Source organism: Hipposideros armiger, unplaced genomic scaffold, assembly GCF_001890085.2.
Source record: "Hipposideros armiger isolate ML-2016 unplaced genomic scaffold, ASM189008v1 scaffold_65, whole genome shotgun sequence".
NCBI lineage: Eukaryota > Metazoa > Chordata > Mammalia > Chiroptera > Hipposideridae > Hipposideros > Hipposideros armiger.
Genome location: NW_017731415.1, coordinates 1,742,896 through 1,758,170, shown reverse-complemented (window position 1 = coordinate 1,758,170; position 15,275 = coordinate 1,742,896). Strand labels below are relative to the sequence as shown.

At 42.1% G+C, this 15,275-nt stretch overlaps 1 protein-coding gene across 11 annotated transcripts in view; it reads right to left on the bottom strand.

The window, feature by feature from the left end:
- The window catches only part of SAMD12 (sterile alpha motif domain containing 12), a 389,349-nt gene that overhangs the window by 101,053 nt on the left and 273,021 nt on the right, over nt 1-15,275 (bottom strand). The window contains exon 6 of one of the 11 annotated variants that reach the window (XM_019642104.1): nt 849-1,608. The exons of the other annotated variants lie outside the window; for them this stretch is intronic. Coding sequence (XP_019497649.1) covers nt 1,553-1,608 — 56 coding nt within the window. The 3' untranslated portion in view covers nt 849-1,552. Of the gene's footprint in view, nt 1-848; nt 1,609-15,275 lie in introns of those variants that run through there. 11 annotated transcript variants of the gene reach the window in all.

Here is a 15,275-nt window from a genome sequence, read left to right as displayed (position 1 = left end):
CATTCATCCTCCTGCCTGTGGGTCAATAAAAAAAAGAAAAATGCTGCAGAGTGATGCTTTAGAAACTGAATTCTAGACTATAAATGGCAGCATGCCTGAATCAGACAATCTTGGTAAATCTAATAACACACATTCTGGAATCCTTGAATCAAAGCTATTTACGGATTCACAGAAAAAAAACAGCAACAATACAATAAAAGCTATTTCTATTCTGCACAGCTATTAGGCCAGGCTAGTCTTTAATCTGCATTCCATTAAACACACACACACACACACACACACACACTAAACCTTTGAAAACGGGGCACACTTTCATTTTACTTATGCAGTGTTTGAAACTCAGAAATGTTAAGCAGCATCCCCAAAACCACACAGATACCAATGTCGGGGCCCAGCAGAATGGCCAGACCCATTATACATGAGATGCTGAAATTCAGAGCCGTAAGGTACATAGACAAGGTAAAATAGCACGTTTGAAGTGTTATGGCTATAGGCTTAAACCCAGTCAACTCTGACGATTCATGATAACGGGAAGAATGCTACTTTGATGGTTAGCTTCTTGTGGGCCAGAAAAACGTCTCTTTTGTTCACCTTCGTGGTTGCATAGATGTGGCATTTAATCAATATTTGTGAATGAAAATACAATGCATACAATTGGAAAACAGAAAACACATAAGTCAATTTATGATTGCTTTTGTATCACATGGCTCTCCTCAGTAGCTTTATATTATATCTCCTTTAGGATTACCTTAGTGGGTTTGCTTTTTTTTTTTTTTTTACATCAGAGCCAGACCAGTGCTGTTAGAAGCCAGCTAAAGATGTGAAAAGCAAAATACCCCTAATAATAATCAGATTGTAGGTCCCAACTGGTGATATTTTCTACCTAGGGGATTCAAAGTCCGTTTCTACAGGGTAATCCCAACTCCCTTCACAGCCACTCTACTGGCATACTCGGGTTCTCAAGGATGGAGGAGATGTGGAAGGGAGATGAAGGAGGACACAGGGTGTCAGGGGGAGAAAGGATGCGTCCCTTGCTAGGGCTTCAGACATAAGCTACTTCTGGCAGACCATCCACACCTTCAGTTTCTCAGGCACTGAGGGCACATCTCAGAGCTGCCAGTAAGATGCAGCACGACCTACTCAGGTTAACATAACTGGCCCCCAATGTGGGGTCTCCTTACTTCCCAATCTGAGGGCAGCCTGCTTTCATGTCAGACACATTTGCTGCTCAGGTTAGATGGGGAAAACGCTTGCCCAGGAATGAGGTGTGAGCTGGTCTTGGGGGCCATGAGCACAGCCTGCCATGCAACATTAGAGCGAAAGGTCTTCCTTCCAGACAGACAGTCAGGCATGCCATTTTCTCGTTCGATGAGTGCAAATCTTTTCATTGCTACTTAAAGGCTCTGGGGCCTGGCCACACATCTTGACTCTCCCCTGAGCTGAGCAGGCTAAAAAGACTGACACAGGCTTAGCAAACATGATCAATGTAGGTGTGCACCACTGTCCGCAAACGGGACATAAAGTTAGTTGTTTGACTCGTGGAAGAAGAGCTTCAGAAGCTTGTTTCCCTAGGAGAGCTGGGCGTGCTCCAGGCATCCTTTAGCTTGGCTGAAACGACCAGTAGTTACATGTTAGGAGGGCCTGTTTCTGAAAGGTTTTTTTTCCAACGCAACATTCATAATTTATGAATAGGCCAGTACACAAAACCTGTCTGTAAGAAGGACTAAGGGGTGGGATAAACAGGAACTTCTTAATAAAAGCAGAAGAATGAAAAAGGCACACACAAAAAACCCCAAAAGAGCCTTGTGGGTAATATGTGGAGTGTAAATATTATCTCGTATCTACCATCAATAATCAGGAAAAAAACCCACAAATCCTGTTAGGTCGTGCAACAAAAGGTGATGCTTTCTCTTCTGATCTGCTATCTGAGCATTGGGTTGGGTCTGAGGACATGAATCCGATTAAAGGGAGTTTCTGCAAGTGTTAGGCTCAGCTAGTTAAAGAAGACTGGGATGCATTCTATTCTGTCTTGTGTATTGTCAACAGAATTACCAGCAAAGTTTGGAGTGCAGGAACTTTACTATGTAATTATGTGAGCGAGAAAGAAGGAGAACCCAGCTGTAGTCTGCAGTTTTGGAAGTTAGAAAGAAAAAAGAAAACCCCCAATTTTTTTTTCCCACTTGAAAATTGGGTAAAAAGGGCACACAAGGCATGTAGACACAAAAGAAATGGAGTTTGTCTAGGTCAGTTTTGGGCATATGGATTCACTTAGATTTCTCCATCAATTAGAGACAACATAACATGAAATCAAAAGGGAATTGGATTTTTCGAATCAGCTGAATTACAAGGTCAGAGCTCTAAATTATTGCTTTATTGTTTGAGCAGCAAACTATTGGTAAAAGGATCTTTTTATTTTTATGCATTCACTTAATCTCTGTATTTATACACTTTTCTAATAGCTATCAGAAAAATGCTGTGATGCAAATATATGTGGCAATTAAATATATATAGATTACATTCCTCATAATTCTAAATCTTAGAGATGCTTTAAAGCTCTGAAATAACCAATACCTCACTTTTTGGAAAACAAAACCATGTCCAAACTGAACAATTAAACCCCAAGTATTAATGGATAACAAAAATGCGTAATTCCACATATGAAAGTATCAGATGCTGGAAACTCAATTTGGTCTTGTAAATCCACAGCAATTTTTATTAAATAAAGACCCAAGTAAGAAAACACATGTAAAATCCTAGCCTAGAAATGACTGCTTATTAATAATAATGGTAGCCCCAGCTGTGAGTTATTGAGCCTTTACCAATTAGTTCTTATCAGTCTGGACACTAAGGGGATCCATGGAAACATTAGACCAAGTTGTTGTTTCAGTGAACTCAAAATATAGGTAAAAATATAAAGGAAAGAAAGAGGAGAAGAAAATGACCATAAATGAACATTTCTTATGGGCCAGACATTAAGCAAAGAGCTGCACATACAGAGGCTGCCAAAAAAATCATATACACATTTCAAGAAAGGAAAACTGTATTAAAGTGGTAATACTCAATATATATATGGACAACAAAAGATGAATACAAGTCACGATTGACTTCTGTAATTATAAGAGGTGCTCAAAGTGGTTACCATCAGTGTCCAGACACTTCTGATTACGTCAAACTACTGTTTGAGCAATGTTGACCAAAGTGTCCACTTGTATACATGTTTTTGGCACCCCCGGTATATGTTTTATACTCACAATAAATCTATCAAGTAGGCATTACCAAGGCCATGTTGCTGGTAAAGGTTGCTGGTAAAAGGTCACTCTTGTCACACAGCCGAGAGCTACAAAGACCTTCTCACCAGCTCCATCTCTCAATGCTCTCCATTCCTCTCTGTGCTTCTTGATACTCATTTTTTCTCCATTTCTCCACTGCACAGTGCTCTTATTTTTTGTCTTCGAACTTGTTGAACATGCTCCCAAGTTGGCAAGTGGTCAAATTCAGCAAGATCGGTGGGGCAGAAAGGGGAACATGCACATCTAGGCAGAGTCCAGATAAAAGGTGTGGGTCAGATTCAGCAAAAGTAGCACCGGCAATAGGGTTAAGGAAGAGGGACCTTCTGGCAGGCTCTCACCACTAATGACTGTGATGGAGAAATGGATCTCTCTGGGCCCACTGATCTTACTCTGAAGATGCCTCAGGGCAAACTCTGCCCCAGCCAAGTTAGTGTCGGAAATTCTGAGCTATCCTCATTGGCAGAACAAGGTAGGGGAAGAACAGAGGCAAGCAAGGCAGAGCTGTCCCCTAATGGACTTTGAGCGGAAGGAAAAGGGCCTTGAAACATGAAACAAAGGATGTGCAGGTAGAACCTTCCAGAGAATACAAGAATATAGGAGCCCAAGGAGCAGGCAGTTGGAGCAGCTCAGGTGAAAGCTCACCCAAAATGTACTAAGGCGAATTTAGGAGAAGCTCTGAAGAACTGGCAGAAAGCTCTCCATGGCCTATAGGCACGTGGCTCTAGGGTAAGTACACGTAAACCGGTTTAAATACAGTAAGTCCTCACTTAATGGTGACAATAGGTTCTTGAACTGTGGTATAATGATGTATAACAGAACCAATTTTACCATAGCCTAACTGATATAAACAAGGGTTAAGTTCCCACAGCATCTCATTAATATCATAATAAAATGACATTGAACCGAAGGGACATTAATACATGCATACATATATATATATATATATATTTGATGGGGATAGTGGATGGTAGATTGACTTACTCTCCACTCATTTACTTAATAAAAATTTCCTCAGAGCTTGGCATGTTTTATCTCATGATCACGTGAAAGTCATGTGTATTAGGATAAGTTTGTCAATGCTGCCCCCAACCTCAGTGACTTCACTCATATCACAAAGGCTCATTCCTCTTTCACAGGATAGTTTTATGTAAGGCAGCTTTCCTTCACGTACCGACTCACAGATCCAGGCACCGTCCAGTTTGGCAGGCTGCCATCTTTCACACGTAGCCTCCGCAGGTGCCCAGGGAAGAGGAGAGAGTGAGTGTGTAGGACCACGCAGGGAATTTTGTGGCCAGGTTTGGAAGTGATATACACATGCCATTGGCTCAGACCCAGTCATCTGGCCCCAACCTAACTTCAAGCACAGCTGGGAAATGCCAAGTTTCTGTGTGCTCAGGAGGAGAAAGGGGATAGCAATGGGTCTCAACAGAATCAGAATCAGCTGGGGTCTTGTGAGCAAATTCATAGGCTCACTGCAGACCGACTGAATAAGAGCTCAGCAAACTGTTTCAACAAGCCCCTCATGTGATGCTGATGCATGAAAGTTGGAGAACCACTGAGGTAGGGAGTTACTTAGCCAGCCTCTTGCACATCTCTTTGGTTAATTTTTATTTTTTATTATTTTTTTTAAAGATTTTTTATTGGGGAATTGGGGGGATGGGAACAGTGCTGGGGAATTGGGGGAAGGGGAACAGACAAGTTGCTGTCGTTTTGTTCTTCAGTCTAGTTGTGGAGGACGCTGCTTCACTGGCCCAAGTTGGCACCATCATTGCGCTCTTCCCGGGTGAGGCAGATCAGTCGCCGGCTTCTGGACGGCCGCTCACTGCGGCTGCTGGCCGCTCACGCTGGCTGCTGGCTACACACGGTAGCCCATGGCAACCCACTGCCACAGGGACTGAGCCTACGCCGTCGCCGGCGACTCATGGCAGCCCAGCTCCAGGTTGAGCTGTTGTTCAGCATCTTAGCTGTGGAGGGCAGTGTCACTGGCCCTCACATGTGGGATCCGAACCGGGGCCCTCTGGCGTCCCAAGCCAGTTCTTAACCGTCGCGCCACTCGGCCGGCCCTCTTTTGTTAATTTTTAAATGTTACAGATTACAAACAGTGCATGCTCAGAAAATGCTATATGCTTCCAAGTCTTTATATACTTACTCTATTGGAAATTAAACTTGCACTTTCTATAATGTGTAAATTTAAATGTATCTTCCTAATTTTGATCTTAATACATAAAGATGTTTATAAGAATTGCATGCATTGCTGAGCATTCATTTATGGTATCATATAATTTTATGTACTTGTAAGCATTTATTTACTTAAAGATGAAAAGGTTTAAAGATGTCTAACAATGGGCGAACCATATGCAGAAACTCAAAACAAATAAGCCCATATAGAAACACTTGACAAATGAGTAGCAGGGTCAGACAGACTGACATGGGAACAAAATTGTGGGATGAGAATGTGAGAAAAACCTTCCAGAGAAAGAAAACCTTTGGAAGTGCGAAGAGTGGAATGTGTTGGGACCTCTGGATAGGAATCATTAGCGATTGGTAATCAATGTGGAGAACCTACGGCATGTGACATGGATTACAACTGCGAACACTGCCAAGAGGAAAAACATGAAATAAAAACACAGAAAGCTGGGATGGAAGTGGATGTCTTGACCCGCTGACTGAAGCACTTTCTATATTATTAAAATGCTCACTGGGAGCATGTGATTGAAAGCTAAAAGCTACAGATACAAAAGTAGCTTTGCCATCATCCGCCCATAAATGGACACCAGCACGAATCACTGACCAGTTTTTAATTACAGGCACCTAGAAGTGCTTCAACAGCAGGAATGCTGGACTCATTAACTATTGTGTCTTAAAACAAGGAGATTTTTCATTTGTTTATAATAAACATATACATAAGCAAATGGCATTAATATCACTAAAACTTTCAAGGCCTGTTAGAATGGCATCTGTCATGATGAATACAGATGGGTTGACTTTTTAACCAGATGATAAATTATAAAAGTAATACAGGCTCAGGGACAAAAATGATCCATACAGATCATTCCAGAATGAAAAGTAGACATTCTCCTCTTCCATGTTTCTATACTTCCCAGATGGAAACACCACTAATTCCTTATGTTATTCTCAGACACATTTTCCACAGGTAGAGACTTCTTGACCTGTATTTTAGGATGATATCACTTAACACAGGTTATTTTAAATAAGCTGTCACAAAGTAGGAAAAGACAACACACTTAGAAAACGACAGAAGAAACAGAAAATTAAACAAGCTTAAGCTAAGGTCATGGGTAAAATAAGTATATAAATAGACAAATGCTGGACTAGGGGAAAGCTCTTCGCAATATTCTCTAGTGCCACTGAGTGGAGCGTTTTTCCTGGGGTAGGTTAAAAGGGCAGAGGACCAGCGGGAGAAAGACTGAATCCGTATATTATTCATGGAAACCAGAAGAGAAGAATCTGGATGCTTTCCAGGGAAGAGCAGGGAACATCCTCACTTGTACATTCTTCTTGAATTTCTCAGGTCACATCTCAAATGGGAATGCTGGCCTCTTGAATCTGCAGCCACATTTCTCTATTCCTCTGCTCATTCATTTATTTATGACATATTTATTGAGTACCGACTGTAGGGCATTAGCTCTGATCGCAAAGAGCTTACAACAGAGCTGGGGGAAAAGAGGATGAGTGTACACGAAACACTTGGAGACTAAGAAGGGCTGGTATATACAAAGAGATAAACTGAACATAATTAAGTGGCAGCCTGCATGGTGCCATGAGCAACACTTAATTAAATTCAGGCCATAATCCATGTTCTGGTTCTAAGGGTCTCCTTCAGTTCCTTCTTTCCACTTTAATACCTGGAGTTCAGTCCAGTAATGTAATTTAGCAACGACTGTATTTCCATTCTCAAAAGGGAAATCTTTTCTTGAAATGTGTGTGTGTGTGTGTGTTGTGCATGTGTGTGTGTGTTGTGCGTGTGTGTGTGTGTGTGTGTGTGTGTGCGCGCGCGCGCGTGTTTAAAAAATATCTATTTAGTTTTTGGGGGAGGGAGGGTGGATTTGATTGCCTTTAGTGATTGATCAAATTTAGTATCTCTGGGGAAAGATGTCACACGATCATAAACTCTAGAGAGAGAAGCCTGAGAAACCAGCAAGGCCAATCCCTCACCTCCAGATGGGACGAAACTTCTGACTGCTCACCTAGCCAAAAAAGTTACAGTGACATTCTTGTATATCTTCTCTTCCAGCATCTATTGAATCAAAGTACAACCAGGCATCTGGTACCGGGCCATTATAAAGCCATATGCGGTGCTCACTAATACAAAATGTCTGGAAAGAAGCTAAGTTAATACATATGGTTTTAAATGTACAAACGAAGACTCATCCATCATCAAAGACCCAGAATGCACACTGCCGTGACATAAAAAAAAAAAAGAATTTAGGAGATATATCTGTTTTCATTTGTGCACTATCCACTTCGACACAAACAACTAAGAGAAAGACATGTGCTTTGCCTGGATTTGATCTGGGATAGGCAACACATTTTACAGAGGGATTAAAGGGCTGAGGTCTCGTAGACAAGACTATATTATGTCAATTTGATGTCAGAGACGACGTATGTGGTGGAGTCTTCAAACGAATAATATTTATGCATTATGCCAAAGCCATAAACATTATTGGAGGTTCTTTAAAAAATTATATGCAAGAGATGAAATGGAAAACAGCTCTGGAATGGAATCCTGTGGCTCTATCCCAAACATTATATGGCTTCCTTTTTCAGGAAAAAAAAAATGCAGCTCACACACCATCACCTCACATAACTGATGAGAGGAGACATTAACAGGAGAGTTTTCTGTTTTGTTTTGTTTTGTTTTGTTTTAGAATTCTATGATGCACAAAAGTCAAGGAGGAAACAGAATGTCTTCAATGTTAGAAATACTTGCTTAGGATCTCAAAACGAAAGTTTCTTTCCCTTCCAATGTTGACCTTTATTTGGCAGATGTTGATTTTTTTTTTCCTTTTCTGCCTGTGGTTCTAATGGAGCTTGAAATTAACATGGCTTTTTGTTTACCTCCTAATTTGTGTGCTGCCATCATCAATGTTGTCAGCAGAGTTCTGGGAATAGGGTTTGTTTACAGCTTCTGTTACACCAGTAAATGGAGAAATGCAAAAAAAAAAATCAACGAAAAACACACAACTGTCCTGTTCATCCCATTTCAGTTTAGATTCCCCTTCTAGTCACAGAAATGGCCTTCGCTAAGCAGCCAATGAACTTTCTGGGTGTGAAAGCCAACAACCATCTTCAAATGCTTGTCCTTGATGACATTTCTGGGCAGCTTTGGACACAGCTAAGTAGATCCTCACTCTTTCTACTCCTTGTTAACAGAGAACCCAGAAACTAAACCTTTTCCTAGTTATCTCCATTCTTCAAAGGATCCGCTGGAGGCTTTCAGGGCTTCCACCTCTTCTCCTTTGTGAAATTACCTATTTCCAACTTCTCAGGTGTTCTCTTGCTACAGTGAGGTGACACCCAGTTCCACCTGCATGTCTCTGGTTTTTTCCTTTGCCTTTTCATTCATGCTTATGCTCCATGACCAGCTTCAGTTCAGTTTGGGAAAGCGGGAAGTAATATTTCTCCCCTCAGAAAGTGGTATTGAAACTTCACAGGGAACCTTGGGAACAGCTTTGGCTTTGGTTTTTAAGACCTCATGGTCTTTGGATCCCGCTGTTTTGTCTATTCGTCAGCTTCTACTGCTTCATTCCCAACTTTCACCATTTTCATAAGGGGCTCCGTAATCAGCAAATACATTTGGGAAGCTAAAGGATCCTTTTGATTTTTATGCTTTACCTTTTAAAGATTTTATTTTTAAAAAGTACTATTTTAACTACTTGTAAATGTAAAACTTAGTGGTACTAAGCACACTGACAATGTGTGCAACCATCGCCACTACAGATTTCCAGAACGATTTCATCATTCCAAAAAGAAATCTTGTACCCATTAAACAATAACTCTCCATTGTCCCCAAATGCCCAGGGCCAGGCAACATCTATTCTACTTACTGTCTCTGTGAAATTGCCTCTTCTAGGTACCTCGTATAAGTGGAATCATATAATATTTGTTCTTTTGTGTCTGGCTTATTTCACGTGGCGTACTGTTTTCAAGGTCCATCCGTGTTGTAGCATGTATCAGAATTTCATTCCTTTTTATGGCTGAATAATCTATCAATTTATTTTGTTTATCCATTCCTCTGTGGATGCACATCTGGGGCGTTTCCACTTTTTGGCTTTGTAAATAATGCTGCTGTAAACAATGAAGTACATGGATCTGTTTGAGTTCCTGCTTTCAATAGATGGATTCTTTTTTCTTTCGCAAATTTCCTAGCTTCATCCAGAAATAGTATCTAGCAAGACTTCAACCATTAGTAATTTCTCCTGGTCCTCAGCTTGGGTTTGGGTGCTGCTCCAGTCACCTGCTTGATTTCAGATCTATGCTTTAGCCTTTTTTGCCTGCGCTGTTTGCAGGGGGCTACATTTCCCAGACTCCCTTGGTCTCGGGCTTCCAGGCAGTTTTAGCCAACGGGAGGCATGAGAAGGAGACTGAGGTACAGAAGAAGGGAAAGGCCAGCATGTTTCTTCTTCTATCGCTTTGCTTCTGGTGGCATCTTGTACATTGGCTGCGTCACCTCCTGGCTCCAGCTCCTTACCAGGATGGCCCACTGGGGTTCCAAGTTCTGCCAGGCGACCCTGACCTCTAAGCTCTGCTTCCTGCTGGGTCCCTCCAGCCCTGGGGATGGTTGAAGCTTCCTACTGTTGCTATTCTCTGGGTTACAGCATTTGTACACTTTGAATATTCAACTCTTCTCTCACTTGTGCTGCAAATTCCTGTCATTAAGTTCTCTCTGCTAAATATACCTAGAGTGGTTTGTGGGTTCCTGACTGGAGCCGGACTGATAACCATTCTATGAGCCTGACTGTTAACCATTCTATTGGAAAAAGAAGGTACATGTTTCTCAGGACACAGAACCCATGGCAGTGACTTCTACCTGTCCTCAATGTATTAATATCATCCATTTAATAGGACGTTTAGGTGTAATTCCATTTCCAAGCCTCCCTGGCAGCTTGGTGTGACCACGTGAACAAATTTTGGCCAAAGTAACATAATCACACATGTTGTGTGGCAGATTCTAAGCCTTTTCAGAAGTTAGCTGCTCCGTGCTCTCTGCACCATTTAACCCTCTCTTTCCTGTGGTTCGGTGTATGGCTGTGACAACTGGAGTTCCATCCTGGACCATGAAGACGTAGGCCACAGGCTGGGGAGCCTGGAGCCAAAAGCCGGAAGGAGCCTGAGTGCTGGAGAGCTTTGTGGAATAAAACCACCACCCTCTCTAGCCCTGCTCTGCCTACCTCTGCAATTGTTCATGAGAAGTGAATAAAATTCTCTGTTGTCTAAGCTGCTGCTACTTCGAGTCTCTGTTTTATTGCAGCCAATCTGAATCCTAACAACTTCAAGACCCAAATCATGAGCTCTAAGTCTGCCCCAGACTACTGATGAATTTTCTTATACCTTTTCTCATTAAATTAAAGCTGGGTCCTTGGTCTTCTGATATTATTCTAAGCTTTGGCCTCCTCCTTGTGTAGACTCAAAAATGGACCTATTCTCACCTACAAAGCTTTTCTAAAGCCTTACTCCCTTTAACAGTTTCTGCTTTGCTTATTAAGTTTTCTCTGAAAGGGGTGTAAAATTCAGCTACTTGCCACACTCATATCCAACCTCGAAAATGATTACAGCCTGGATGTTAGAGAATTTTTAATTAAAAGCCTGAGAACATTGTTCCTCAGGTATTAATAAAGCCAGTAAAATGGAGAATCAGCGTGGCCTAACACGACAAGACAGACCGTTAGCGTCCTGGTCTGACAGCTTCTTTTCACAGAGCTGATGGGCTGTAACTGAACCTAATGGCTGCCAAGCACAGATAAATCTCACTTATATTTTACCCAAGTGGGCGTCAATTAGAAATATGGACTTCCAGGATGGCGGCTCCCAAACTTTATTGTCACTTGGGATAACTTGTCCAAAATGAAGATTCCCACCCTTCTGCTCATGATTTAGTTGGACTGGGGTGGGGGCCACGCATCCACCTGTTAAAAAGGACCCCAGGTGCCTCTAAAGCACATGGCCTATAGACCACACTATGAGAGGCACTGCTCCGAGGGAACTCGTAGCTGTAAAGCAGCCACCAGTGGAGAGAGCTGCCATTAGCTGGGGGTAGGGGCTGGAGAACATTAACGGATACTCTGCTAGGCATTGTCCAGACATCATCTTAGTTTATGCCTATGATTACCTGCATCACTATTATTATTACCCATGTTTTACAGCAAGCAACCTGAGGCTCAGAGAAATGAAGCACCTTGCCTCAAGTTACAATGTGGCTTCAAAGGTGGGTTGTGTGTGCTGGATATATTCTACTGGTTCCTCTAGTTATGCTCTGCACCCTTCTCCATCATGCTCTGTACTCTTAGACACTGACCTATAAGGACTGCATCACAGAACCATCTGCCCTCTGGCTTCCAGCTGGGCTAGATTCTGCCAATGTGGAGCGCTGGGGGAAGACTGGGGGTGGGCGGAGAGTGAGGTCAGGGTATTTATTCCCCTAGCATCCCACAATGCAGGTCGCCTGGGCTGTATTTCTTGACCAAAAGTCATAGCTCTTGTCAGTGACTCTTCACACATGACTGTCTCCTTCCAAGTTATTGTAATATTCTTCTCTTCTTGCCCCAGTCAGGCCTGGGGCTGATAACTGGTGTCCTTCCTCTCTCATTACAATGAGGTAGTATGTTAACACTTTTCTTTCCGTACAGTCTGCCCATGAGGTTGTAAGTACTGTAGTATCTTTATTAAATTCTCCTGTAAATCACCCCATTTGAGTGTTACATTTGTTTTCCTGCCAGGGATCTTACTGACACATTCTGCCTGGCTCCAAAATCTTTCTGTTTCTACTGGTCTCCCCTACCTACCCCACTTCCCAGTGACGATGATAATGGTGACGATGATGATGATGAAGAAGTACAAAGAAGGAGGAGAAGGAGGGGGAGGAGGGGGATGAAATAATGACAACAGTAATGACATTGGCTGAGTACTTATTATAGGCAAGGTGTTGGGTCAGTGCTTTACTTTTTTATTTTTATTGAACATTCTTATTTAATTTCCACAGCTACCCTAGGTCTTAGACACTGTTTGGCCTCCATTTTATGGAGGAAAAACAGTGGGGTTCAGCGAGATTAAGTGACTGAACCCAACAGAGCCAGGAAAGGGTGATGCCAAGCTATATGAGCAATACTTATTCCTTCTACCAGGCAGCAGCGCCATCACACATTAGTTCTCCAGCTAAGTGTGTGAGTAAAATTTTTTGAAATGAAGATGTTGACAAATCCATGTCACTTATTTTTTAGACTTGAATTTGAAAAAATGCATTTTACTTCACAAGGGAATACTTCACGCACATATTTCTCTTCCTACTTTCTCCAGCATAACTCAGTTCAGACCCTTCCACTGCACATGTAGTGAGTTGTAACGGCTGCCTAATATGTCTCTGCCCTCTCTCTGTATTCTTCTTCATCATACTTATCATCACCAGGTAAATGCTCCTAAAATCCATCTGATTATGGTCATTTCTCTGGAAATTATAAATACAATTCAAAATAAATCAAAATTCTAGGTGATACAAAAACTTAAGATATTTCTTGATTCCAAAATTATTTTTCTAGCTTGAAATGCAACTTCTCCTTCATATAACCAGAAGCCTATAAAGTGAATTCATGATTAAGCCATAATCCTTGAATATGTCTTGTGCTTATTACATATAGGCCTTTGCTTATGGAATTCTCTTTGCTTAGAATTCCACTCCCTCTCATAAATTCCATGAACCCACCCCTCATCACCTTCAATTAGCTCTTGGGTTTCTGATAACATTACTTCCATATTTATCGTCTTGCTTTATCACAATTTATGCTCATGCTAAAGGATATTCATTCTGCTCTTATTTACCAAGTCTGTTCTATGCTCCTGACACTCACTATAGCCCTGCATCCACAGAACAAAACAGAACTATTCACTGAACTCATGGAATTGACTTTTGGTGGCAGGTACCATTGCAGGTACTAAAACAATAATTATTGGATTTCCAGTCAAGATGGCGAAGTGGGTAAACGCTGTGCCCGCTCCCTCTCATGACCACATCAGAATTACAACTAAACTATAGAACTACCATCACTGAGAATCGCCTGCAGTCTAGCTGAACAGAAGTCCTACAGCTAAGGACATATAAAAAAAAAGCCATGTCAAGACTGGTAGGAGGGGCGGAAACATGGGATGGGCTGTTCCCGCACCTGTGTGTGGCAGTTAAAAATTGGGAGTGATATCTTGGCAGCAGAGGTCTCCCCAACCCCCCACCCCAGGAGTGAGGAGTCCCAGCCCCACTCTGAGCTCCACAGACCAGGGTTCCTGTGCCAGGGAGAGAAATCTCCACAACTTCTATTCATGAAAACCGGAGTAGGTTGTGGCTAAGACAGAGGGCAGCTGGAGTGCCAGTCACTCCTCTTCAAGGGCCCATGTATGGACTTATTCACTGATGGACTCACTCTCTTTGAGCTCCAGCGCTGGTGCAGCAGCTCGAAAGGTGCCAGGGACATATGGGGAGGAGCTGATTTGTCCGTCTTGGGGCAAGGGCTGGAGGGCTGCTTCCTCCCAGACAGAAATGCTGGCAGAAGCCATTGTTCCTTTGTTGAGCTCTCACCTCTCAGTGTGCAGACACAGGCGGCCTCATATCTGAGCCTCCATCAACCTGGATAACACCATCTGCCCCACCCCGGTAATTCCCTGAGACCTCCCCCCACCTGATGTTTTTTCCCACATATACACTTCATTAGTTTCTATTCATCCTTCAACTCCAGCTATTGCCTCAGTTGTTAGAAAAACAACATTCCCTCCTTTTTTGCTACTTGTTTACTTTGTATAGTGTTCGTTTATTCCATCTATGCTTCAGTCCTAATATTGTGGGTATATCCGTGTGCCTCTCTACAGTGATGGGTATGTAGTGCTCCATATCTATTCTACTCTGCTTCTAGTGTGCTTTCTTGTACTGGAGAGGCTGTAAAGAGAAAGTACAATATTTTTCAGACTCCCTTGCAGCTAGATTATAAATTTGGCAAAAAGGATACTCTTGCACGAGATTTGGATAGAGGAAGTGAGGTGGAGGCTGCACATAGCCAACTGTGGAGATACTGGTTTTTTCTGTTGCAGAGCTCCTAGGAATAGCTATTATTACATGGGTGTTGAGAGGTAATTGAAAGGATGGGGCTATGTGATCCCGAGATCACAGCTCAGGAGATGAGCTTGACTTCAATGATTTCCCTGGCATTCTCCTAATTCCCCACCTTCCTTACTGAAGTAGTGACAGTGAGTGTCCTCACAAGGACAGATGAGTGGTCTTGTTTAGGAATCCTTTCTAGGATTCCAGCAGAGAGCTTGCATTTCCTCTAGAGCTTCCAACAACTTTGTAAGCATCTAATGTCCTACATCAAATACTGTCTGCTTAAAATAGCTAGAGTGGTTTCTAGTTCCCACATTAGAGCCCTGACTGATATGCCTACCAGATAGAGTTGGTTGAGGGTAGGTTCTTTATCTTTTTATCTTTGAATCCTCTGTGTCTGGAATAGTGCCTATTAGTAAAAATATTTTAGTGCATGTTGATATAAATATGCATTTCACTATTTCAACAATGTGCTAAATATATTCTATTAACTCATTTAATTCTCACAACAGCCCTGTGATGTAGAGATGATTCACCTTATTTTACAAATAGGCTCAGAGAGGTACAGCAACTTGCTCAAAGAATCTGATACAGTCCTTGGTATTCCAGACTCAAACCCAGTTTTTCAGTCTTCAAAATCCTTGCTCATTCTAATGTGGCATTGCCAT